The following is a 24274-nucleotide window of genomic DNA, read 5'->3' on the forward strand; positions in this document are numbered from 1 at the left end:
GAGGGTCCTTGAACCCCTTAAAGGTCTACTTGTGTCTTCAGGGTCACCTGAGTGGTGCTCCTGATTCCTGTAGTCTGCAATTTTTCCCTCTGGAAATCCATTCCTACTCCCACACCATTCCAAGGGGGTTCACCCCAAATTGGATAGCTAAAAGTCTGTAGAGATTCTCAATCATCCAGGTCATAGTCGTCACAAATGAGCCGAGGTGGCGCAGTGGTTAGAGTGCAGCGCTGCAGCTACTTCAGCTGACTGCTAGTTCAGCAGATCAGCGGATCAAATCTCAAGGCGGCTGAAGGTTGACTCAGCCTTCCATCCTTCCAAGGTGGGTAAAATGAGGACCCAGATTGTTGGGGGGCAATATGGTATTTAGTATACTGTCTTTGGTGTAAGCTGCCCAGAGTCCTCGGAGAGTGGGCGGCATAGAAATATGACTAATAAGAAATATGACTAATAAAATAAAGGTGCTTTTTTCAGGAGGCAACTGGACTTTCTTGTTTTTTCTTTGAAGACGTTTTGCTTCTCATCCAAGAAGCTTCTTCAGCTCTGACTGGATGGTGGGGAATGGAAGGATTGATATTCCTTGCAGACAGCTGGTCCTTTGCATCCTTTTAGAGGGTCCTTGAAGCACTTGGAGATCTACCTTTGTCTTCAGGGTCGCCTGAGTGGTGCTCCTGGTTCCTGTAGTCTCTGGAAATCCCCTCTGGAAATCTTTTTTGTTTTGAAGATGTTTCACTTCTCACCCAAGAAGCTTCTCCAGCTCTGACTGGATGGTAGAGAATGGAAGGAGTTATATTGCATAAGGCAAGCTGCCTGCAAGGAATATCAATCCTTCCATTCCCCACCATCCAATCGGAGCTGAAGAAGCTTCTTGGATGAGAAGCAAAACGTCTTCAGAGAAAACCCAGAAAGTCCAGTTGCCTCTTGGAGAAGCACCTTTGGGACAACCATGACCTGGATGATGGAGAATCTCCATAGACATTTAGCCATGTGCTTTGGGGATAAACGCCCTTCAAATTGATGCGGGAGTATGAACGGATTTCCAGAAAAATTGCAGGCTACAGGAACCATTTGCGCTTCAGTTGGAGATGCAGGCAGCAGAGACTCATCCCCCGTAGCCTGCGCCTGGGTTCAAAAGGGAAGGGACCCAGGGGAGAAAACATCCTCCAACTTCTCAATGAAAGAATGAGACAGATTAATTTCACAATTGAGGTACAGAGCTGAAGGGGCTTCTTGGATGAGAAGCGAAACGTCTTCAAAAGGAAAACCACAAAGTCCAGGTGCCTCTTGAAAAAAAGCACCTGTAGGGACATTCTTGTGTCAACTTGCAAAGCTTTCAAGTTGCCATGAGCAGGAGGGAGGGAGAATTAATAGAGCTGATTTATTTCCCTAACTGAAGTGCATTCCATACATTCTTCCTGACCGCAATCAGAAGGAGGGTGTTGGATTTCACAGCCAGCCAAAGTGATTTATGACATGGCCAGGGAAGAGGGGAGAGACAGGGTCATAGGGGAATGTAAATCTACGTGGGATTAGTTCTAACTGCATCCGAATATTGCCGAAATGGTGCTCCTAATAAATGACTGTATTTCTTTTGAAGTTCGGCTCATGGCTCATGAATTAATTAGGGCATCTTTCGGAAACTTCACATCTTGTTTATATTTGCTTGAATGAGCTAGGACTCAAAGGATAACGCCTCTTGCTCCATGACTTCAGGAGCACCTTTTCCAACTACCAAAAGGAGTTAAAAAGGCGGAAGGGAATGTGAGCTGCAGCTCACTCACAGGTGCATGGAGCGGTGGATGACATTGCCCCAATTTGCTCCCTGCATCGTCAGTTCACAACGAATCTCCAGACTCTTATCTCAACAACAACAACAAATGATGGGGATGGAAGGCCCAGCTCAACGGCAGAAGACTCACCACTTCGTGCAGGGGCTCAAATCCAAGCCGATCTGGGCTTTGACGCAACGAATGGCTGTGCGGATGAGGACCGTGGGGCTTGTAGCTGGGTCAGCACCGTCCAGAGAGGGCGACCACTCTCCTCCCAGAAGCACCAGCTCATCTGCCTTCTTTTCCAGCAGGAACTGAGGAAAGAGAAGATGGTCAGGAAAAAGACCTCTGATTTAGATTTCGGGGAGGGGGCGTGGAGCTCCCAGGGAAGCTTTCCACACAGAACTGCAAAGAATGCGCTGCTCTGTCGATTAAACCCCAAGAAATACAGAGAAGACGTGGAAGTGACTAGATTTTTTAGATTAGATTAGATTAATTAGATTAGATCTAACTTTGTTGTCACTTTGGATGTAGACTAATCGGCATACATTAAAATGAAATTTCGTTGCATACAGCTCCCAAACGGTCACCACCTCCAATATACACTACATAAACATGACACAATAAATAAATACAAAATTATGCATGTATCCACATATATTATATGACACAGAGAAACAACACAGTCTAGTTCGGATGTATACATGTACATGGTGAGAAAAACGAATCTTGCGAGTTTACCAGACGGATGGCATAAGGAACAAAAAGCTGTTACAGAATTTAGTAGTCCTGCTATAGATACTTCGAAACCTCCTCCCAGAGGGGAGCAACAGAAGCAGACCGTGGAGTGGGTGTGTGGGGTCTCTAACAATGCTTCGAGCTCAAAGCACAGGGCGCTTATAAGCAATATACTGAATAACAGGAAGTGAGCTTCCTATGATCTTCTCGGCTGCCCTCACCACTCTCTGTAGGGACTTTCTATCTGCTACCACCAAACCAAACAGGGATGCAGTTTGTTAAAACGCTCTCAATGCTGCCTCTGTAAGTGGCCAGGAGAGAAGGCAAAAGATGTGCTCTCCTCATCTGATGTGGGAATGCAGACGCTGGTTTGCACGCTTCCCTAAGGGTGACGCGTGCAGACACCGGTTCCGATTGTTAGTTATCTGCACCCCCAGATACTTAATACTATTGACCACCTCTGCAGCTGCATCCTTGATACTGAGTGGAGTATGACTATGCCGGCTCTTTCTAATATCTAAAATGACCTCCCTGCTGCTACCGACAACCTCCCATCGACCCGTGCGCTCCCACAGAGAGGGCCTCCTCAGGGTGCCATCAGCCAATCAATGTAGGCTGGTGACCCCCAGGGGGAGGGCCTTCTCTGTGGGGGCACCTACCCTCTGGAATCAGTTGCCCCCAGAGATAAGGAGAATCCAAGACCTCAGTGCCTTCCGCCGTGCCCTTAAAACCCACTTTTTCCAGCAAGCCGGGCTGGCTTAAGAAGAAATTTTTTAAATGTCTTAATTGGTTTGTGAATTTTAATTTTGGGGCCAAATTTATATGTATTTTAATTGTTTTTTAATATTTGTATTTCATGTTTTTAATTCTGGCTGTACACCGCCCCGAGTCCTTAGGGAGAAGGGCGGTATATAAATTGGAAATAAAATAAAATAAATAAAATAAATTAACATTTAGAACCAGGTTAATTTTACTGCACCAGTTCACCAGAGCCTTCAGACACTGCTTTTCACAAGGATGGTCTAGATATCCGCCAGCCCCAATGCAAAATGTGGATCCAGGGAAAAAGGCTGGCCAACAAAAACAATTCTATGTGGAAGACACACCCAGGGGAAAAGGATGCACGAAGGATGCCTGATTCTACATCCCTGCTTGACGGTGAAGCTGAGAGTTGTTTCAGTTGGGGGCTGCACTCTTCTTTTAGACTGAAGGATACACTTCTAGGGTAACACTCCAAATGTGGGAGGGGCCCCTGGCTGATATCCATATTACCGATTGCTTTTCGGAAAATGTATTTGGAATGAATCCGTTGGCAGATGAACTCAGAACTACTGAATTATGGACAGTAATTTCCTTCTCTGGTGAGGAGACCTTCAACTTATTAGCTTAAGACTTCTTAGCTGCCTATAGTTAAGGGTTTTACACTGGGTGAAGTAAAGTTGATATTGTATATGATAACAGCAGCGAGATTACTGATAGGTCAATACTGGAAAAATGAAGCTACGCCCACTATTGAGGAATGGACTTTGAAGATGGACAGCTTTGCAGAAGATTTCAGCATATCTAAAAGATCGCTCACAAGAGACTTATGAATGGGAGTGGAAAAAGTGGATAGATTATGTGCAGAATAAATATCAAATTAGGAAGTATCAGATAGCTTTTAACTGAAAGTATTATATAAAGATAGAAATATTTGAATTTTGTGAAGATGTGAAAAATATACAGGGGGTGGAGGGGTTCAAGTTTTATAAAAAGGGGATTTTGATTTGGATTATATTCTGTGGAAGTCCGGGGGGGAGGGGGGGGGGTTAAGGGGGGTTAGGGAGGTTAGGGAGGGTTGGGGGGGGAAATGGGGAGAAAATGTAATTGTAAAACTTTTTCAATTAAAAAAAAAAAAAAGACTTCTTAGCTGCCCAAGATAAAAGACATGACGGTGAAGCCTATAGAACGAAAATGAAACTTAACTTCCAAGCAACTCTAGTCCCCATGATTACTCCTTCCTTATTAAATGCCCCGTTCGATCAATATGATCATCAAAACGTGAAGGCAACACTGCATTTGGGCACAAATGCAGCTCATTTACATTTACTTCCAGCGAACGTTGCTTACCTTAATTTGCTTTGTGGGATGTTCAGGGATTTCCCTCTGATCGCTGGGCTCCTCAATATAGAGCAGACAATTGCGGTAGAGTTCCTCAATGCCAGGAGAAGAAAGCAGCAGAACCTACGTGGGAGAGGCATCCCAGAGCAGCGTGAGTGCAGCTGCGATGCATGCAGAAAATTCCCCCCAAAAAATCCACTACCAAAAGTTCTTCAAACAAAAGACGACGTCGATGCCAGAGATCACAGAGAGGCATCGCAATTTACAGAGGATGATGGTGGATTTAATTATGACATTTTTTAAAAAAAGATCATGGCTTTTGTTTCATCTGCAAAAGAGAGTACCATATTTTTCGGAGTATAAGATGCACCTACCTTTTTTGGTGAGGAAAACAAGAAAAAGAAATCTGCCTCTCAGCAATTCTGCCTCGTACCAGCAAACAGCAAACAGCCTGCTTTACTTTCATTTTCGTTTTCAGCATAGCTTGATTAGCACAAGAGGGAAAAAAAAATCTGCTCCCAGCAGTTTACCTCCTTGCAGCAAGCAGCAGAGGCCCCCACAAAACAGCTGAGAGCAAAACAGCTGAGAGTCCAGAGGCGATCCAATCAACTTGTGCTAATTAGGCTGTGCTGAAGCTGAAACGAGCTGTTTCTTCTTGCTGCAAGGAGGTAAATTGCTGGGAGGCAGAGGCCAAAGGGTGGGGGCCAGTGGGTGGGCAGGGCTACATTCAGTGTATAAAACGCACCTAAATTTTCACCCCCTTTTAGGGGGGAAAAAGGTGTGTCTTATACTCCGAAAAATACGGTAGATTGTTGGTAAAGTAGGAGCCAACAATGAATTATCTGCCTAGCCGAGTGAGAATGTCCACATTCTTACTCTGTTTTAAGGAGGTACTGAAACCGTTTAGTACAAACCTTTTCCCTGAATGATTCTATTCTGATTTTGAGATTTTTTTTTAAAGCCTGCTTTTCAATCTGTGTTTATTTTAACACTTGTTATCTAAAAGCTGTGATTGTACAGATAAAAGGGAGCGAGGGAGACAGGCGGTTAAGAAGTGTGAAAAATAAACAAAAACGAGGAACATGTCCTATAACCACCTTTATAAAACAGGCAAGGTTTTACTAATCCAGGCGGCTTCCATGCACACCTAGTAGTAATATTATCGGTGCTCCCAAAAAGGAATCTGGCAGAACAGATCATGCAAACATCATATAAAGCACCTACCCATTTATTTCCTCGCTAACTATTGCACTTTGAATATTTAAAAATAAAGACAAAAACAGAAAGGGATTTTAAAGGGGGAGAGCCTTCCCTGTGGGGGCACCTACTATCTGGAACGAGCTCCCCCTGGAGATACGGAGGATCCCGGATCTGCGCACCTTCCGTCACGCTCTTAAAACCTTTTTATTCCACCAGGCGGGCCTGGCCTAATCTTTTCCCTCTTTTTAATTATGCAAATTTTAATCGTTTTTTTAAAATGATTGGGGTGTTTTAATCTGTCTGGGCCAAATTGTTTAATTCGATTTTACTCTGTTTTTAAATTTTGTATCTATGTATTTTTACTGTTTGGCTGTTCGTCGCCCTGAGTCCTTCGGGAGTAGGGCGGTATATAAATTAAATATATAAAATAAATAAATGGATTTAAACAAATAAAATGCAAAGGAACGAACACTATAGCAGGGGTCATGTTCACCCAACAAATTCAACCACAGGATAAATTTAGGGAGCAGAATTGCTCCAGAAGAGGGAACAAAGCATTAAGTGAAATGTGCTTCTAATTTCTGCCCAAACAGCCCTGCAGAATTCAGCTCAGCTCATTAAAACTCTTTGTCAGCTGTGAAGGCCCTTCTGTTGAACAGAACGGGGTCCCAAAAGTGTTCACCTTGGCACTGAATGCGGGATTTGCGTCCTCCAGCTGAACCTCCTGCCTGGTATCCTCTCCCGTCTGAGACAGTTCTTCAGCAGGACCGGCCACTTGGACGCGACTAGGATGCTTCAGAGTCAACGGCTGGCTAAGAGGGAAGGTGTCCAACCAGCAGAGGCGGACATCATAGAATTCCTTGGGCAACTGGATGCTGCAGTAGCGCCTCAAGATTTCCATGGCATCACAGGAGGAGCTGGCGAGACACAGAAACCAAAACAAAGGATCCCCTTTAACAGGATGCCAAGACTGCCCAGCTTGTCTGATTCAGAGCAGGTGGACGATTGATTTTGCTCATTGATTGGAGCACTAAATCAATACACTTAAGTCAACGTTGACTAGGCTGGATGTGTTTGTTCTCCATATCTGAACCAAATAGTTCCCGAGCATTCACCAAGCGTTTCCCCAACACCAACACCATTTCTCTCTTTTACAAGAAACCAAACCAGATGTCAGCACTTCAAGCTGCATTTACTCTAGTGCTGACGTAAGAAGGAGAAGTGGAGGCGTCTGGAAAGGGACGTTTGACTTTTCACCTACTTATTTTCCCTGGAGATAATATCCCCTAGGAGATGGGATGGGAGGGGGGAAATTCCTTTGAGCTGGAGCAGTAGATTAGGGGTGGAGTGACTTGGAAGATGGCCAATGAGTGCAGGGGAGTGGGGAACGGAAAGGGAGGGTTTTGGGTCTGGACGTCAGTGTTGGCTTCGATGGAGTCGGGTTTTAGAATGTTGTGCTTAATAAATAGGAGTTTTTCCTTCAAAGACTTTGTTTGAAATGCAATTTATTTGAAACGACCTCGAAACTTGACACCAGACCTTTGATGTGTTACTAACTTGACCTTGGGGCCCTAATAGTGAAATAATGCATTGGTCTTATCTTGATCAATGTTGAACTCTCCTCAACTTAGCGCCTCAAAAATTTTGATCCTGAAGATTCTGGGAGTTGCAGGCCAACAACTTCTGTCCATCAATGGAGATATTGGAGGAGAGAGAGTGTGGGGGCAGACAGCAGAGTGGTGCCGGGGCCTAGAGGTGGAGCTCTCGCCTCACAATCAGGAGGCTGTGAGTTCGATCCTAGGTAGAGGCGGATATTTCTCTCTCTGGGCACAATGAAAATATATCTGCTGAACAAAACTCCTCATTGGCGACAGGAAAGGCGTCTGGCCATTAAAATACTCTGCTCGCTCCATTCAGTTGCCCAGAATCTACCCCGCAAGGGATTATGGGGTCATTAAATGATGATGAGAGTGTGGGACAGACACTTGTCCTGATATAACTCATGAAAAGCAGCAATATCTTTCCATCCCGCCTTTCTGGCCAATCACAAGGCTCCCATTTGCGCTTACCTATTCACAGTATAGCAAGCCAACTGGACTCGGTATTGGGGTGGCTCGTGCCGAGGCTTCTTTGCCCCCCAGGGCTCATTACCCTTCTGCTTCCTCTTCTTGGAGTCAAAGTCATCCCTAAAAGGGAGAACAACTTGGTCGCATCAGCCACAGTTATAATGTTGCACTGAAATCCTAAATTTTTCCCAGTTTGGTTCTCGACAGACACAACATCCGGTACAACTTGGGAGAGAGAGAGAGAACGTGGATATCCAACTATCCATGGAAAATGAACTCCCTTCTCTGAGGAAAGTAATCATTACAGGACATGTAATGACTGCACCCCACACAAGTGTCATTTTTGGTCAGAATTTATGCTTTTTCTGGGGGCTGGAGATTCCCTCTGTGAATGACTTTTCCCAGACTGGTTTCCTATCCTATCGAATGGTTTCCTTCCATTCGGCGTTGACCCAAAGGGAGGTTTTGCTCAGTTGCCCCCGCAGTTTCAAATAATAGGAGAACCAAAGCCCAACCCTGATGGACCATTCCGTGAAGTCTACCTTGGCCAGCATTCTGGGTTAGCTGTGGCCATCTGTAAAGCCCACAGGGCAGAGATGGAGTTTTAACAGGTCCTCCTTGGTCTTTGGTCTACCCTACCTTAAATTTGTTTTCGGCCAAAATATTTAATAATTTTAATGGACTTTTAATGTTTGTATTATCTGTATTTTATCTTGGCTGTTCACCGCCCTGAGTCCTCCGGGAGTAGGGCGGCATAGAAATTAGATAGATAGATAGATAAGATAGATAGATAGATAGATAGATAGATAGATAGATAGATAGATAGATAGATGGATGATAGATAGATAGATAGATAGATAGATAGATAGATAGATAGATAGATAGATAGATAGATAGATAGATAAATAAATACCCACCCCTTTGTGAGACCCACTCATCTATCCTGCCTGGGGCTCTGTGTAGCAGCCGTTGCCGTATGGGGACAACAAAAAATGTACGGAAACCCATGTGAAGCAGGGAAAAGCAGGGAGAAATCTCGGAAGTACCGTTCTTCTTCTCTCATGTAGAAAGTGGGTGGAAAAGACTAAAGAAATGCCAGGGAGGAAGAGAAAAGCTTGGACCACGTGAAACAAGGAACCTGAGCTCAGTGGCACAGAATAGGCTCCCTCTGCATATATAAGATCCCAGGATGGATCCCTTAAACATCCATTGAAATGTGTCAGGCAGCAACGTGGCAAGGGATCCTGGATTGCTGCTAAGAAAAGCAGACCACCCTGCCTCTAGAGTAGGGGTGTCAAACTCGATTTCATTGAGGGCTGCATCAGGATTGTGTTTGACCTTGGGGGGCAGGGGGGGGGGGCTGGCCGGCTCAACATCACTCATGTCGGGGGCACCTGTAGTGGCCCGAGCGCTCTGCCAGCGAAAACGGGCTACCCAGGCTCCATTTTCAGCTGCCAGAGCCTCCTGCAACCCTCTGCTAGTGAAAACGGAGCTTGGGAGGGCCGCACAAGTTCCGTTTTCACTGGTTGCAGGAGGCTGTGGCAGCCAAAAATGGAGCCTGGGTAGCCCATTTTCACTGGCAGAAACACCATGGGCCAGTCCTTCTGCAGGCAAGATCTGAACACCCCTTAAGTCGGATCCGGCCCCCAGGCCTTGAGTTTGACGCCCCTGATCTAGAAGGACAAATATTCTCCCCAGGAAATTGGGAAGAGTGCTAGATTTGCTTTTCTGCTGAGTGGCAAGGGGCAGCTAAGTAACAGAAAGCTGCACCCCATGGACTGAGAGACCAGCTGAAAAGGCAAAATGTGGGGGGGGGGGGAAGGGAGCAAGAAATGCTCCTTGGGAAAGTGGGAACTCACACTATGTGGTGTGACCGGCAGGATGCTGTGTCAACCCAAAATGACCCACCGTGATGCTTACCATCTGCCTGACTCCTGCCTGCCTTTAGGACCTCGACTGGCGTATCTCCCAAGGTGGCCCAAGTGGAGCGATGGAGATGTCTGGAAGAGGCTCATTGCTGGAGAAGAAACAGATTCAGCCTTATTTTCTCCTCCTCGGAGGACAACCCATTTGCTTCTAGGCTTTATATCACGCCAGATCCGCTATCGCTGGTCCCAGGTTACACACACAACTGTGTAACCAGGTTACACACATAACTGTATCCACCTCGTAAGGAGAAACCAGGATGACAAAAATCATAGGGCCTGGTGGCTCAGCAGACTGATAGCATTGTGATTAACACCAGCTGTCTGCAATTACTGTAAGTTCGAATCTCACCAGGCTCAAGGTTGACTCAGCCTTCCATCCTTTCTAAGGTAGGTGAAATGAGGACCCAGTTTGTGGGGGCAATAAGATGACTTTGTATAAAATATACAAAAGAATGAAGGCTATTGCTTAACGCATTGTAAGCCGCCCTGAGTCTCCGGAGAAGGGCGGCATATAAATCAAATTAAAAAAAAAAAATCACACATTTCCCAAAATGCCATTCAATTTCTTTTTCTTTCTTTTTCTTTCTTTCTTTTTGCAACCATGGCACCCAAATAACACCAGAGCCCCATCTAGACGATTTGCCAGGATTACAGACTTCTCTCATGGTCTAGAAAAACTGCTTACGTTACTCCCTTCCATGAATCAGAATGAATAGGGAAAAACTATTTAGAAAATCAGCCATGGCTTCAAATTTCCCATCTGGTTTCCGAAAGAGTTTGTCTCTCTAGCTTCCTTCACAGTGTAACGAATCTCGGGTTCGATTTTAACATTTAACGCTCCACCTCTGAATGGATTTCTTCACCGTCCAATGCTGCATGTAGTAACACTTACGTTTCTGGGGGAAGAGAGGGGGGATCCGGTGTGGCTGGAAGAGCAGCTGGGGCTGAGCTCCCAGAATGCCTTGCTTCTGTCCCAAAGAAGCTACATGGAGCAGAGGAGTGGGGGGCTTCAGAAGAGGCTGGGGGGAAAAAAGTATTAATGAAGAATTCATAACAAAAGTAACTTTTCTTACTGAAAAACGTCCAAACTATGAGTGAACAAATGTTTCATAAATAACATTCCTTCCTTGGTGGCGCAGCAGACTAAAGTGTTGTTAAGTACCACCAACTGCCTGCAATTACTGCAAGTTCAAATCTCACCAGGCTCAAGACTGACTCAGCCTTCCATCCATCTGAGGTAGGTAAATTGAGGACCCGGATTGTGGGGGGCAATAAGCTGACTTTGTATAAAAAAGAACACCGCTTGGGGAGGGGGGCGCGAAAGCCCTACTAAGCAGGTATATACAAAAGCATGAAGGCTATTGCTTAACGCATTGTAAGCCGCCCTGAGTCTCCGGAGAAAGGCAGCATATAAATTAAACCAATAAATAAATAATAATAAATAAAAAGATGATTTTCGACCTGCCACAACTTAAATCTCTAAATGGGAACAACCCTTGGCTCCATTTATTGAAAAAGGTATAGTTTACTAGAGATCAAGGGTATTGCAACAGTCCAAAGCCAGAACTGGGAACAATGAGCTAAACTCCCTAACTTGTACTTTTCCCTCCCTTAGCCGTCTCTCATTGCCCAACCTGGTGTAACCAGTCAGGTTCAGGCAAGATGTTTTCATAACAGATGGCCCAAACGCAGTTTGGTATGCGGCCCTCTCCTCTTTCCAGCTGGATGACCTTGAGGCAGTGCCTCAAGAAGGCACAGCCGTTAAGTTTTCCCGAGCATGAGCCAAGGTTAACCAGTGGTTAGAGTGCAGTCCTGCAGGCTACTTCTGCTGCCTGCCGGCTGCCTGCAATTTGGCACTTCAAATCTCAGAAGGCTCAAGGTTGACTCAGCCTTTCATCCTTCCAAAGGGGGTAAAATGAGGAGCCAGATTGTTGGGGGCAATAGGCTGACTCTGTAAACAGCTTAGAGAGGGCTGTAAAAGCACTGTGAAGCGGTATATAAGTCTAAGTGCTGTTGCTATTGTTACTGCTATTCCCCACCTTCATTACCCCTCCCCACAGTTCATGGCACTCTGTCACAAGCAAGCATAAGGTGGCAGCTGACAGATGGGCTTATTAAATTCCTCTGCCTCACCCACAATAACATTCCCCTCCATCTGATTTCTCTTCTTTTCTTAGATTTATATACCGCCCTACTCCCGAAGGACTCAGGGCGGTGAACAGGCACAAAAATAAAATACATAAATACAAAAATTTAAGAGCAAAAATAAAACCAGATTAAATAATTTAGCCAGAGACAAATTTAAAACATCCCAATAATTTAAAAACAGATTTAAAATTTTCAATTTAAAAGAAAAGGGGGGAAAAGGTTAGGCCAGGCCAGCTTGCTGGAATAGGAAGGTCTTAAGAGCGCGGCGGAAAATGCGCAGATACGGGATCCTCCGTATCTCCGGGGAGAGCTCGTTCCAGATAGTGGGTGCCCCCACAGAGAAGGCCCTCCCCCTGGGGACCGCCAGTAGACACTGTTTGGCCGATGGCACCCAGAGGAGCCCCTCTCTATGAGAGCGTACCGGCTGGTGGGAGGCTATTTGTAGGCGGTCCCGTAAGTAGACAGGTCCTAAGCCATGGAGCGCTCTAAAGGTGGTAACCAAAACCTTGAAGCGCACCCAGAAGACCACCAGGAGCCAGTGCAACTCGCACTGCCGTTGCACTTCTCTGCCGTTTCAACTAGGATATCTTCCACTGCTTTCCCACAAGTCACAGCAAAGTGCTAAATAAAAGCGTGAGGCCCCTTGTTGAATGCTTTCTATTTTCCCACCTGTGTCATGCATTGGGTTCTTTGAATAAAAATCACTATGTCCAGGAAAGGGAGGAGATAACAGAAAGAATGGAGGAAAAGGTAGAACAGACAAACCAGCAAATAAAGCAAGAAGGAGAAGACAAGTAAAAGTAGAGGAGAATACAAGGAGAAGTAAAGATGAAAATGACTGATGAAATCAAGCAAGGAAAAAGAATTCTAAGAGATTTAAAAATGGATTGGGATAAGCAGGACGGTACTTTCGAAAGGGAGAGAGGAGAGACAGAAGCTTGGGCAGACACTCTAGAGCAGAAGTCTTCAAACTTGGCAGCTTTAAGACTTGTGGACTTCAACTCCCAGAATTCTCCAGCCTGTTATGCTATGCTATGCTATGCTATGCTATGCTATGCTATGCTATGCTGGCTGGAGAATTCTGGGAGTTGAAGTCCACAAGTCTTAAAGTTGCCAAGTTTGAAGACGGACTGGCAGTATAAGAAAGGAGAGATGGAAGAAATATATAGACTGAATAATAAAGATGTAGAGGTCGATAGAGACAAAGATCCAAGAGAGAAGTATGGGAGGCAACCCAAAAAACGAATAAGAATTGAAGCATTAAAACGGGCAAGAGATGATGGATAGAAAGGAAAGGTCTTTTAATATAATGGTGGACTGACTGAGGCCTGTCTAAAAGTTAGAATAGAGTAGGAATAAGAGATAGAGGGAGTATTAGTATACACATTTTTATGTAACAGAATAAAAGTAATAACGAGATGGGAAGATTAGAGGTTGGAAGAGGGTATTACTATGTATATTCAAATAATATTGTGATCAGCATTAGAATGGCACATTGAAACAGTAAACAACTAAATAATGAATAAATATCTTAATACAAAACTGGCTGCTACCTGATTTGACAAGGTCTGGACCTTCAAGGCATTCCAGGGCACCGACTGGCTGGGGTTGTAAACAGCTTTCACCAGCACTTTCTCACCAATTTGTGGGATCCGGCCTTTAACAACGCTTAAAGGAAGAAAAGACAGGAGGAGGAGAAGTTCATTACTTCTGCTGGCCCAGCCTCTGAGAAACCTCACGGTACCACTTCGTAAGAAACTGCTTAAGACTTCAGTATTGATTTGCCTTATTGAGTCTGCCATCTGCACCTCTATAACTGTCTGGTTTGGTTCTGCAATCCAACGAGACAGACACGGACTTCAGAGGATAATTAGAACTGCAGAAAAAACCATGGCTACCAACCTGCCTCCCATTGAGGACCTGTATGCTGCACGAGTCAAAAAGAGGGCTGGGAAAATATCTACAGACCCCTCGCATCCTGGACATAAACTGTTTCAACTCCTACCCTCAAAACGATGCTATAGAGCACTGCACACCAGAACTAGACATAAGGACAGTTTTTTCCTGAACGCCATCACTCTGCTTAACAAATAATTCCCTCAACACTGACAAACTATTTATTAAGTCTGCACTACTATTAATCTTCTCATCGTTCTCACCACCCATCTCCTTCCACTTATGACTGTAATTTGTTGCTGTATCCTTACGATTTATATTGACTGTTTCCTAATATGATTTGATTGCTTATTTGTTCCCTATGACTATCATTAAGTGTTGTACCTTATGATTCTTGACGAATGTATATTTTCTTTTTAGGTACACTGAGAGCATATGCACCAAGACAAATTCCTTGTGTGTCCAATCACACTTGGCCAATAAAAATTCTATTCCATTCTATTCTATTCTTCTCCAACTGGCACTAGTCCTCTGACCTCAGGCCAAGTTCCTTCCATCACCTACTCTCTCATCACTCTTTTCACTGGAGGTGTATCAGGTGTGCTTCCTTCACAAACACACAAAGAAGTGAGAAAAATCACATTTCAACGTTCTAACTTTATAATGACTTTATAATGGGTAAACAGGTCCTGAAACCAGTTCTGTGTATACCAGAGGTCTTCAAACTTGGCAGCTTTAAGACTTGTGGACATCAACTCCCAGAATTCTCCAGCCAGCTGGCTGGAGAATTCTGGGAGTTGAAGTCCACAAGTCTTAAAGCTGCCAAGTTTGAAGACCTCTAAATTCTAAAGTTTTGCAGGTAGAAGCTGGCACAGGAAAAGCTTAGTTGGAAACCTTTTTCCAGGGTGGTATTCACTTCCTTTCCCTACAGGTTTGCAAATGTGAGCGCGCGCGCGGCCACTTCCGCACCTGCTTACAGCCTTCCGTGCACGTGCTTTGCTCATGCGAGCACCTTCGACGCATGCACTCGGCCTCAAAAAATGTGCCTAAATAAGACGGCATAGAGACGGGGCGGGTGGGCGAGCCCACCCACGATTTCCGCTACCAGTTCACATGAACCTGTCTGAACCGGCTGAATAACACCTCTGCCATTTTCTCTAGAATACTTGCATTTTTCTAGCAGGATGCATCACAATCTGTAATATAATGGATTACACCCTGTTGGATGCTTATCCTACGGTTGGGTAAGATAATATATAGAAAACTATGTTTTGTAACTTTAACTGCTACAAAGATGACTAATTGGCTGTGCTAAGCAGACATATAAAGGAAGGCAGGAAGTTCGTTCACTTCTGCTCTCACTTCTACTCCTGCTTCTGCTCCTGCTCCTGCTATCGAAGGTTGAACTGCTGAAGGAACTGTGTCTGTGTTTGGAGAGAACTGGAATTGTAAGCAAACTATGTTTTGTGTTAAACCGTGATTGTTTGACGAAGTTGTTTTGAGAAGCCAAGTTTGTTTTTATACTACAAGTAAAGACTATTTATTTTTCTTTAAACGTTGAGAGTCTGTGACTATCTGTGTGTTTTGCTAAGCAATGTATCTATTCGCTGTCTGGTCCGTTGCACTACTTTGCAGAGGGCAGTTTTACCCTCAACACACCCAATTCCAACAGCAGAAGCAGCAGCTATAAGCAGCCAGGCTTGGGTGATCCTCAGGCCTGAGAAGCAGCCCCTTTACTGCTCTTCCAAGGCTCAGGTAAGGTTGAAGAGCGGCGAAGTTACCCTGTCCGCGTGGAGCCGTTTGCAGCCCACTTCTGTCCCTGCTGCTGCTCAGCAACCCTCTACTCACCTTAATTGGAAAAAAACTTCATCATCCACCACGCCAAAATAATCGTGAAGACTGGTGACAATGCCGGTAAAAACCCGCTGCTTCTCTCCTCCCTAAAAGCAGAGAAAATCACTGTCATTACTTTGCTCAGAATAAACTCAAATGATCCTCATCTGATCATTACCACACTCAGCCGGTACCTTCATTAATGCTGCAGATGGTGCGTATGTATGTATGTATGTATGTATGTATGTATGTATGTATGTATTTATTTATTTATTTATTTATTATTTATTTATTTACAATTTCTATACCGCCCTTTTCCCTGAGGACTCAGGGCGGTGTACAGCCAGAATTAAAAACATGCAGTACAAATATTAAAAACAATTAAAAGATATATAAATTTGGCCCAATTAAAAATCACTACCAATTAAAACATTTAAAAATTTCTTCTTAAACCAGCCCGGCTTGCTGGAAAAAGTGGGTTTTAAGGGCACGGCGGAAGGCACTAAGGTCTTGGATTCTCCTTATCTCTGGGGGCAACTGATTCCAGAGGGTAGGTGCCCCCACAGAGAAGGCCCTCCCCCTGAGCCTAGTTCACTTTCTTTTATCATTCTTTGGTACTCTGAACCATCCAGCAGGCTATTTTAAGTAGAAAATACTTCAAGCTTTTACCCACTTGCTATTTAGTGATCTCTACTTAATGCACTGGTGCTGGAGAAGACTCCTGAGTCCCTTGGACTGCAAGGCGATCCAACCGGTCAGTCCTAGAGGAGATCAACCCTGACTGCTCTTTAGAAGGCCAGATCCTGAAGAGGAAACTCAAATCCTTTGGCCACCTAATGAGAAGGAAGGACTCCCTGGAGAAGAGCCTAATGCTGGGAACGATGGAGGGCAAAAGAAGAAGGGGACAGCGGAGAACAAGGTGGCTGGATGGAGTCACGGAAGCAGTCGGCGTGATCTTAAATGGACTCCAGAGGATGGTAGAGGACAGGAAAGCCTGGAGGAACGTTGTCCATGGGGTCGCGATGGGTCCGACGCGACTTCGTAACTAACAACAACTTAATGCACTCTGCATCGGCTCTTTAACACTGGCTCTAAATGCCATGGACAATTAAAGGCTAAGCCACTACTTAGATGTACAACTGTTCCTTTTAGGGTTGAATAACCCAACTTCCAACTTCCTTTTTTCTGTCACACTTGAAGCATTTTAAGCAGGCTAAGCATAAACATGCACCTTCTGCAACAATGCGCGCGAAGACCTGCACAACAAGTCTTGTGGCAGCCTTGAGAGAGAAATAAAGCATGGAAAATGAAGAGTTCAGGCTGAGCTCTTCGCGCTGCGAGACTCCCCCCTCTCTCAGGCCTGGCCCTCCACGTTATCGAGGTCCTATCTTGATGACGGGTTTTGGAACCCCGAGAGATAGCATGTAGCGAAGAGGGGGTTGAGGGGTTGTTTTATCTAAATTTTTAAGGAAAATTTTAAGGGGACCCGGGAGGAAGGGAGGGGGTTGTAAAGGTGGACCTGGGGGGGGGGTCCAGATAGCCACTGAGCGGGGTGATGCGTCGATTGGCTGCAGCAGAGGGGTCGTGGAAGGAAATTTAACCGGGGAGCAGGGGGGCGACAGGAAGGGCAATGTAATTGAAATAATGAGTGGGAGGGGCAGGTATGACGGGCGCAGGGGACCATATCATGTGTCGGGGGTGCGCATACGCTGTTTACGAGCAATTGTGCACTCCGGTCCCCAATGCGCGACTCGTGTCCTGAGTTGTGCAGAGTCTCAGGCCCAGGGTCCGCAGCTGATGTTGTGTAATGCCAGGTCGGTTGTTAATAAAGCCCCCCTCATTTGTGATCTTATTATGGAGGGGGGTGCGGACCTGGCAGGTATTACGGAGACCTGGTTGGGCCAAGAGGGGGGGGTGTTCCCCCTTGTTGAAATGTGCCCACCAGGTTTCCGTGCATTTCATCAGCCGAGGGCCCAGGGGAGGGGTGGGGGCGGTGGCGGGAAGACCCCTTACAGGGTCGAGCTGAGGATTTTGTGCAATTCCTGCATGATAAAGTCACTCGGATTCGGGAAGGCTTGGACTCCGATTGGATGAGTTCAGGGGAGGAGACGAGGGCAGGTCTTGAGAATATTATCTGGGAGGAGTTTGATCCTATGGCTCCCGAGGATGTGGACAGGGTTCTGGGTAAGATTAGTGCTGCCAAGTGTTTATTGGACCCGTGTCCCTCCTGGTTGGTACTGGCCTCCCGGGAGGTTACACGAGGCTGGCTTCAGGGATTATAAGTGCTTCTCTGAGTGAGGGTGCCTTTCCTGCCGCCTTGAAAGAGGCAGTGGTGAGGCCCCTCCTCAAGAAGCCTTCCCTGGACCTGGCTGAATTAGCTAACTACCGTCCGGTCTCCAACCTTTGTTTTGTGATGAAGGTTGTTGAGAGTGTGGTGGCACGATAGCTTCCCCGGCACCTGGATGAAGCTATCTATCTGGACCCATACATGCTACAGCGGTTGAGGGGGTTAGGAATAGAGGGCACCGTTTTGCGGTGGGTCTCCTCCTTCCTCTCTGACCACTCGCAGTTTGTGTTGGCAGGGGGGCAGAGGTCGACCTCGAGGCGCCTCGCATGGGGAGTGCTATGTACATGGGGCTCCCCTTGAAGAGCACTCGGAGGCTCTAACTGGTCCAGAATGCGGCCGCGCGGGTGTTATGGGCGCAACCCGTTGTGCCCACGTGACACCCCTCTTGCGCGAGCTGCACTGGCTCGCAGTGGTCTTCCAGGTGCGATTCAAGGTGTTGGTCACCACCTTTAAAGCGCTCCATGGCATAGGACCCGGGTACCTTCGAGACCGACTTCTGCCACCAATAGCCTCCCACCGGCCAGTCTGCTCCCACAGAGAGGGTCTCCTCAGGGTGCCATCGGCCAAGTTATGTCGGCTGGCGACACCCGGGGGAGGGCCTTCTCTGTGAGAGCCCCAGGCCTGTGGAATGAACTGCCCCCGGAAGTACGTAGATCTCCGACCTCCGGGTATTTCGCTGTGCCCTTAAGACCCTGCTGTTCCGCCAGGCCGGGCTATCAACATAATAATTTTAAATTGGGTGTTTTAAATTTTGGGGGGTTTTAATATTGAGCCAAAATTATTTAATAATTTTAAATAATTTTAATTGTTGTTTGTCCTTGTGCTTTTAATAGGCTGTACACCGCCCTGAGTCCTTTGGGAGAAGGGTGGTATAGAAATTTAAAAAAATCAAAAAAAAAATCAAAAAATCATATGTTTGTGGTGTTTCTCCTTTGCCATTGCTGCAGCTTCTCCCTATTAACTAGAAATCCTCCTGCTTCATCTGTGGCTCCCCTTTTATCAAAGCCAGAAGGAGTTAAAGCCACGTGCCTGAAATATCAGACGAGCTGTGGAGATTTCCAGGGTTTTTTTACCTCACCTCTGGCTGAGATTCGGGCTAAGCGAGTCCAGGAATTGCTGTCCTGTTTCCAAAATACAAAATTCTTGGCATGATATCAGAAGTGACCAGAATCACCTTGTAACTTGAACAGTTCTTCTACACAATCCTTTTGTTGAGGTAAAATCCGCAAATTGTCCCATATCAAGAGAAGGGAAGAATATCAGGGTATCACCACCTGGCAACTAAGAAACCCATAAGAGAAAGCCAATTAATTCTCTACCTGAAGATGACGTGTTGCTTGAATGATGTCTGCTGAAATGGGAGGATTTAACAGACCCGGCGCAGGTCCCAGTAGAGAGGCTGGCTGTGTTCCTAGGAAAAAGGACTGGGTGTCAGCATCATTTGAATCCCAGTTGAAATAAAGTATGAGGAGGCAATGGATAAATTTTATTTACCAATAAATACTACTCTGTAATCATTCTAACCACGTTCTTTTCCATACAACTACAACTTCATCCTTGTTACCGTATTTTTCGGAATATAAGATGCACCGGAGTATAAGACGCACCTACCTTTTTGGGTGAGGAAAAGAAGAAAAAGAAATCTCCCTCTGCCTCTGCGCAATTTTGCCTCCTTGCAGCAAACAGCCTGCTTTACTTTCACTTTTGTTTTCAGCATAGCTTGATTAGCACAAGGGGGAAAAAAAATCTGCTCCAGCAATTTACCTCTTTGCAGCAAGCAGCAGAGCCCTGCGCAAAACAGCTGAGAGCAAATCAGCTGAGAGTCTGGAGGCGATCCAATCAACTTGTGCTAATTAGACTGTGCTGAAGCTGAAAGAAGCTGTTTTTTTCTTGCTGTTTGCTGTAAGGAGGTAACTGCTGCGAGGCAGAGGCCAAAGGGTGGGGGGCCAGTGGGTTGGTTGGGGCTACATTCAGTGTATAAGACACACCTAAATTTTCACCCCCTTTTAGGGGGGAAAAAGGTGTGTCTTATACTCCGAAAAATACGGTATATTTCTTTCCCAGTGAAGTAATAGAAGACTGAATACAGGGATCAGCCTACATATATATTTCATTATTAGATCTGACCACAGATCCAACCCTATGTAGTAATCTCTGACCTCACACTAGTAGTGGCAGCCACATGAAAGGACTCCATGCTTATAGTTCAGTTTAGCAAGCATACTCTACTCTTCCCGACGTATTGTCCCATTTGGGAATCATAGGAGTTTGGCTCTCAAATGAGAGCCAGTTTGGTCTAGACGTTAAAGCATCAGGCTAGAAAGCAAAAGATTGTGAGTTCAAGTCCCGTCTTAGCCATGAAAGCCAGCTGTGACCTTGGGCCAGTGGCTCTCTCTCAGCCCAACTCATTTCACAGGGTTGTTCTTGCGGGGGAAAATAGGAGGAGGAAGATCTGTGGGATATTTTCACCACCTTGAGTTGTAGTCCTTGACTTAGAACCATTCATTAATGACCGTTCTACGATGACAACGGCACTGGAAAACTGTTTTTACATTTACGATCTTTGCAGATCCCCATGGTCATATGATCAAAATGCAGGTGCTTGCAACTGTCATGTATTTATGAGAATTTCACTTTCCTGGGGTCATGTGGTTTTTATTTATAAGCTTCCCATCTGGCTTCCAACAAGCAAAGTCAAAGCAAAGTCTGGGAGGCCAGATTCACTTAACAACTGCATGACTCACTTAACAACTGCAGTGATTTGTTGAACAACTATGGCAAAAAAATATCCTAAATATGGGGCAAAACTCACTTAACTGCCTTGCTTAGCAACAGAAATGTTGGGGTCCCTGTGGTCATAAGGACTACCTGTATTTGTAAAAATAATAAAGGCGGGCTAAGTAAACAAATAAAAATAAAAAGCATACTTTGTCTCATTTGCAAAGCATCAGAGTTGAAACCCAGATATGAAAACGTATCTGAAGGGCAGCAGTAAAAACAAAACAAAGAGCTTTAAACACAAGTGTCTTGAATTCCTGTTTCAGGAAAGGAAAGGAAAGGAAAGGAAAGGAAAGGAAAGGAAAGGAAAGGAAAGGAAAGGAAAGGAAAGGAAAGGAAAGGAAAGGAAAGGAAAGAAGAAAGGAAAGAGGAAAGGAAATAGAGAAAGGAAAGGAAGGGAAAGGGAAAAGGGAAAGGGAAGGAAAAAGGAAAGGAAATAGAGAAAGAAGGGAAAGGAAAGGAAAGGAAAGAAAGGGAAAGGGAAAGAAGGAAAGGAAAGGAAAGGAAAAAGGAAAGGAAAGGAAAGAAGGAAAGGATAGGAAAAAGGAAAAAGAACTGTTAAGAACTTTGCTGCGGTTTCTTTGCTTCTGAGGGAGAGGAGACTTGATGGAAGCTCCTGGGTGCTGTAATATCGCACGAGTTCCGGCACCCATCCTCTTTTGCAGGGTTAGGGTTAAGGAAAAAGGAAAGGAAAAAGGAAAGAAGGAAGGAAGGAAAGAGGAAAGGAAAGGAAATAGAGAAAGGAAAGGAAATAGAGAAAGGAAAGGAAAGGAAAGGAAAATGAAAGAAGGAAAGGAAAAGGAAAGAGGGAAAGGAAAGAGGGAAAGGAAAGGAAAGAAGGAAAAGGAAAGGAAAGGGAAAGGAAAGGAAGGGAAGAGAAGGGAAATAAAGGGAAAAGGAAAGAAGGAAAGGAAAAGGAAAGAGGGAAAGGAAAGAGGGAAAGAAAGAGAAAGGGAAAGAAGGAAAGGAAAAGAAAGGAGGAAAGGAAAGGAAAGGAAGGGAAGGGAAGAGAAAGGAAAGAAAGAGAAAGGGAAAGAAGGAAAGGAAAGGAAAAAGGAAAAGAAAGGAGGAAAGGAAAAGGAAAGAAGGAAAGGAAAAGACGGAGAACCGGTGAAGAAAGGCCATCCCAGGGGAGGGGAAGGGGGGGGAGGGGAGACCCACCTGAGAAGGACCCTCGCGGGGCTCCCTGGAGGCTGCTGGTCCGCAGAGGCTTCTGGCGCTTGAACTGGGCCATGACGGTCCGAGGCTGTGGGCGGAATCCCCGCTTCAGAAAGTCGCACAAAAGACCCCCCCCCCCCACACGCAGAACAAAGCCCCGCCCACAAACCCCAGGCCCCTCCCTCCCAACCCCAGGCCCCGCCCAAAAGGAGGAGGAGGGAGGGGGAGAAAGATGAGCCCGTCTAGATGCCCTCAGGATGTACCCCCCACACACACACCCACACACAGAGCCGCCTGCCCAGAGGGGGCCCTTCCTTCCTCCCTTCTCCCCGGGGCCACTTCGGGAGAGCCAGCCGGGCGAGGCTGCCGGAGGGAAGGAGAAGCGACGCCTCTTTCAACCCACCCGCCTGGCCTGGCCTACTCTGCGGGGTCGTCGTCACCCTCCCGCCACACACACACACACAGAGAGACCCACACACAGAGCGGAGTGGGGGGGTCGGGGGGGGGGCTTCAGCGGGCGCCTCCGACGCTTCCACGGGGCCGGGAGGCGAAGGCGGCCAACGGCCGCTGAGAGGAGTCGAGAGGCGGATTCCTAGCGCGGCCCTCCCGGCCCGGCTCGAGAGGCAGGCCGCGGGGGGCCGTGGGGGGGGGGTTGGAGGACCCACCTGAGGCGGCGGGGAGGGCGCCCGGCTGCGACCCCGGGGACAAAGGAACCCGGATGTGCGCCTGAGCGGAAACGCCTCCTGCCCCCCGCGCTGGAGGGACCGGAAGTGCCCGGAGTGAAGCGCCACCCGGAAGCCAATGGGAACGGCGAGTCTCGGTCCTCCCAGAGGGGAAAGAGCGTCGCTCCTCGAAGATGGAGTGGGGGGGGAAGGGAGGGAGAGAGAGGATGCTCCTCCAGGTGTGCCTGGGTTACATATCCCAGCATCCTGGGCTGCTTGGGGCGGGAAGGATGGAAGCTGCCTGAAGCCCCTGGCAGCGACACAGCGCCTCCCAGAATTCCCAGCCCTTGGGAATTCTGGGAAATGTGGTCCAACGCCTCTGGGTGCACCTGCTTGGAAAAGGAAGGGTCCCACTAGATATGATCTGGGAAAGGTTGCAGCAAAAAAAAGCATCCAGCATCATGAAATGGAATTTGGTGTTTTTCGAGTTTTGAAACTTTGCGTGGACAAAATCCCGTATTTTAAGGCGGTGTGGAATAAATCAGAGGCTCCCCAGCTCTGGAAATTTATCAATTCAATTTAATTCAATTATTAATTCAATTTTAATGAAACAATCAGAGCTGCCACCGGTCCTCCTCTTCATCTTTTTTTACAAGGGTGTGTTTTGCCACCCGGTGGCAAGTTTGAGAACTATTTGGAGCCTCTTTTCTTTTCCAGCCCCAAGTTTGTACATTTGTAGGCATGCTTTTATTTTGCTCGCTTCTTCATGTCTTCTCAGCGTGCAGCTGAAACTGATCAGGCACAAGCGGATCCTTTTGATGGTTTAATGTAGGAATCACTAAACCGCAATAAATTAAGAGCTGCCAGGCATCTCCGTTAGCCACCCAGGTGATTTAGACTGTTTATATTCTCTGCGTTATTCATTGACCTGGTCTTGTTTTTTTATCAAAGTGGGGAGTTCGGCTGGCTGTTCAGAAATGGGCCACTTACATCCTTCCGTGTTGCAATCTTTTGTCCCGGCCTTCATAGATCATGTACAAATCCTTGAAATCAATACACACGCCAATACTTTCTCTCACAAACTCCCATCTTCATTAGAGGGAGAATAGGAATGAATGTATTCCCTTTTCCACTTCACAATGCATATTTTAAATCAGGCTCTCTCTCGGCCTGGGTAGCATCTCAATACAAAGGCTATTTTAAATCCCTGGTTTTTTTAAATCAGTTGCAACCCAGCCTCATTTGGATTACAATTCTCTACATTACATTCTCTTACTCTGCAGAAGGAGATGCGCAACCAGCAGGGGGTACAGCAGATACTTTCCAAGCTAAACAAAATATCACCTGCACCCACCAGCAAAGCCCAAATTCTTTCCATCTTGAATTCATTGATGAATTGGTCACTCCGGGATTTCCATATATCCTAAAACTCCCATGGATGCATCCACTATTGCCTGTTCTCCATTTTAAATCCCAAAGCATAAGTGGGAAACATCACAGTTTCAAGCCGAAACGGGATCACATTCTAAAGTTTGGGGACTCTGCATTTCCCTAAAAACCTACTTTTGCAGGCTATCATAAGAGAGCTGCTCCCCGATATCCCTTCTGTGCTTGGTGTTTGCCTTGACTAGATGGATGGTCCTACCCCAGC

General features: G+C 46.2%; 1 protein-coding gene across 2 annotated transcripts in view; it reads right to left on the reverse strand.

Moving 5' to 3' along the window:
* LOC139326292 (cell cycle and apoptosis regulator protein 2-like) overlaps window positions 1-22708 on the reverse strand; it is a 39780-nt gene extending 17072 nt beyond the window's left edge. For both annotated transcript variants that reach the window (XM_070956451.1, XM_070956452.1), the window contains exons 1-11: window positions 22627-22708; window positions 21965-22049; window positions 19345-19436; window positions 15694-15785; window positions 13503-13617; window positions 10694-10820; window positions 9794-9890; window positions 7877-7993; window positions 6490-6724; window positions 4617-4730; window positions 1920-2083 (exon numbers count right to left, since the gene is read on the reverse strand). In XM_070956451.1, the coding sequence (XP_070812552.1) occupies window positions 1920-2083; window positions 4617-4730; window positions 6490-6724; window positions 7877-7993; window positions 9794-9890; window positions 10694-10820; window positions 13503-13617; window positions 15694-15785; window positions 19345-19436; window positions 21965-22037 (1226 nt within the window). In that variant the 5' untranslated portion in view covers window positions 22038-22049; window positions 22627-22708. The remainder of the gene's footprint in view (window positions 1-1919; window positions 2084-4616; window positions 4731-6489; window positions 6725-7876; window positions 7994-9793; window positions 9891-10693; window positions 10821-13502; window positions 13618-15693; window positions 15786-19344; window positions 19437-21964; window positions 22050-22626) is intronic.
* Window positions 22709-24274: the final 1566 nt, after the last annotated feature.

This window comes from Pituophis catenifer, unplaced genomic scaffold (assembly GCF_029215685.1).
Source record: "Pituophis catenifer annectens isolate HBS135680 unplaced genomic scaffold, rPitCat1.0.hap2 SCAF_31, whole genome shotgun sequence".
Lineage (NCBI taxonomy): Eukaryota > Metazoa > Chordata > Lepidosauria > Squamata > Colubridae > Pituophis > Pituophis catenifer.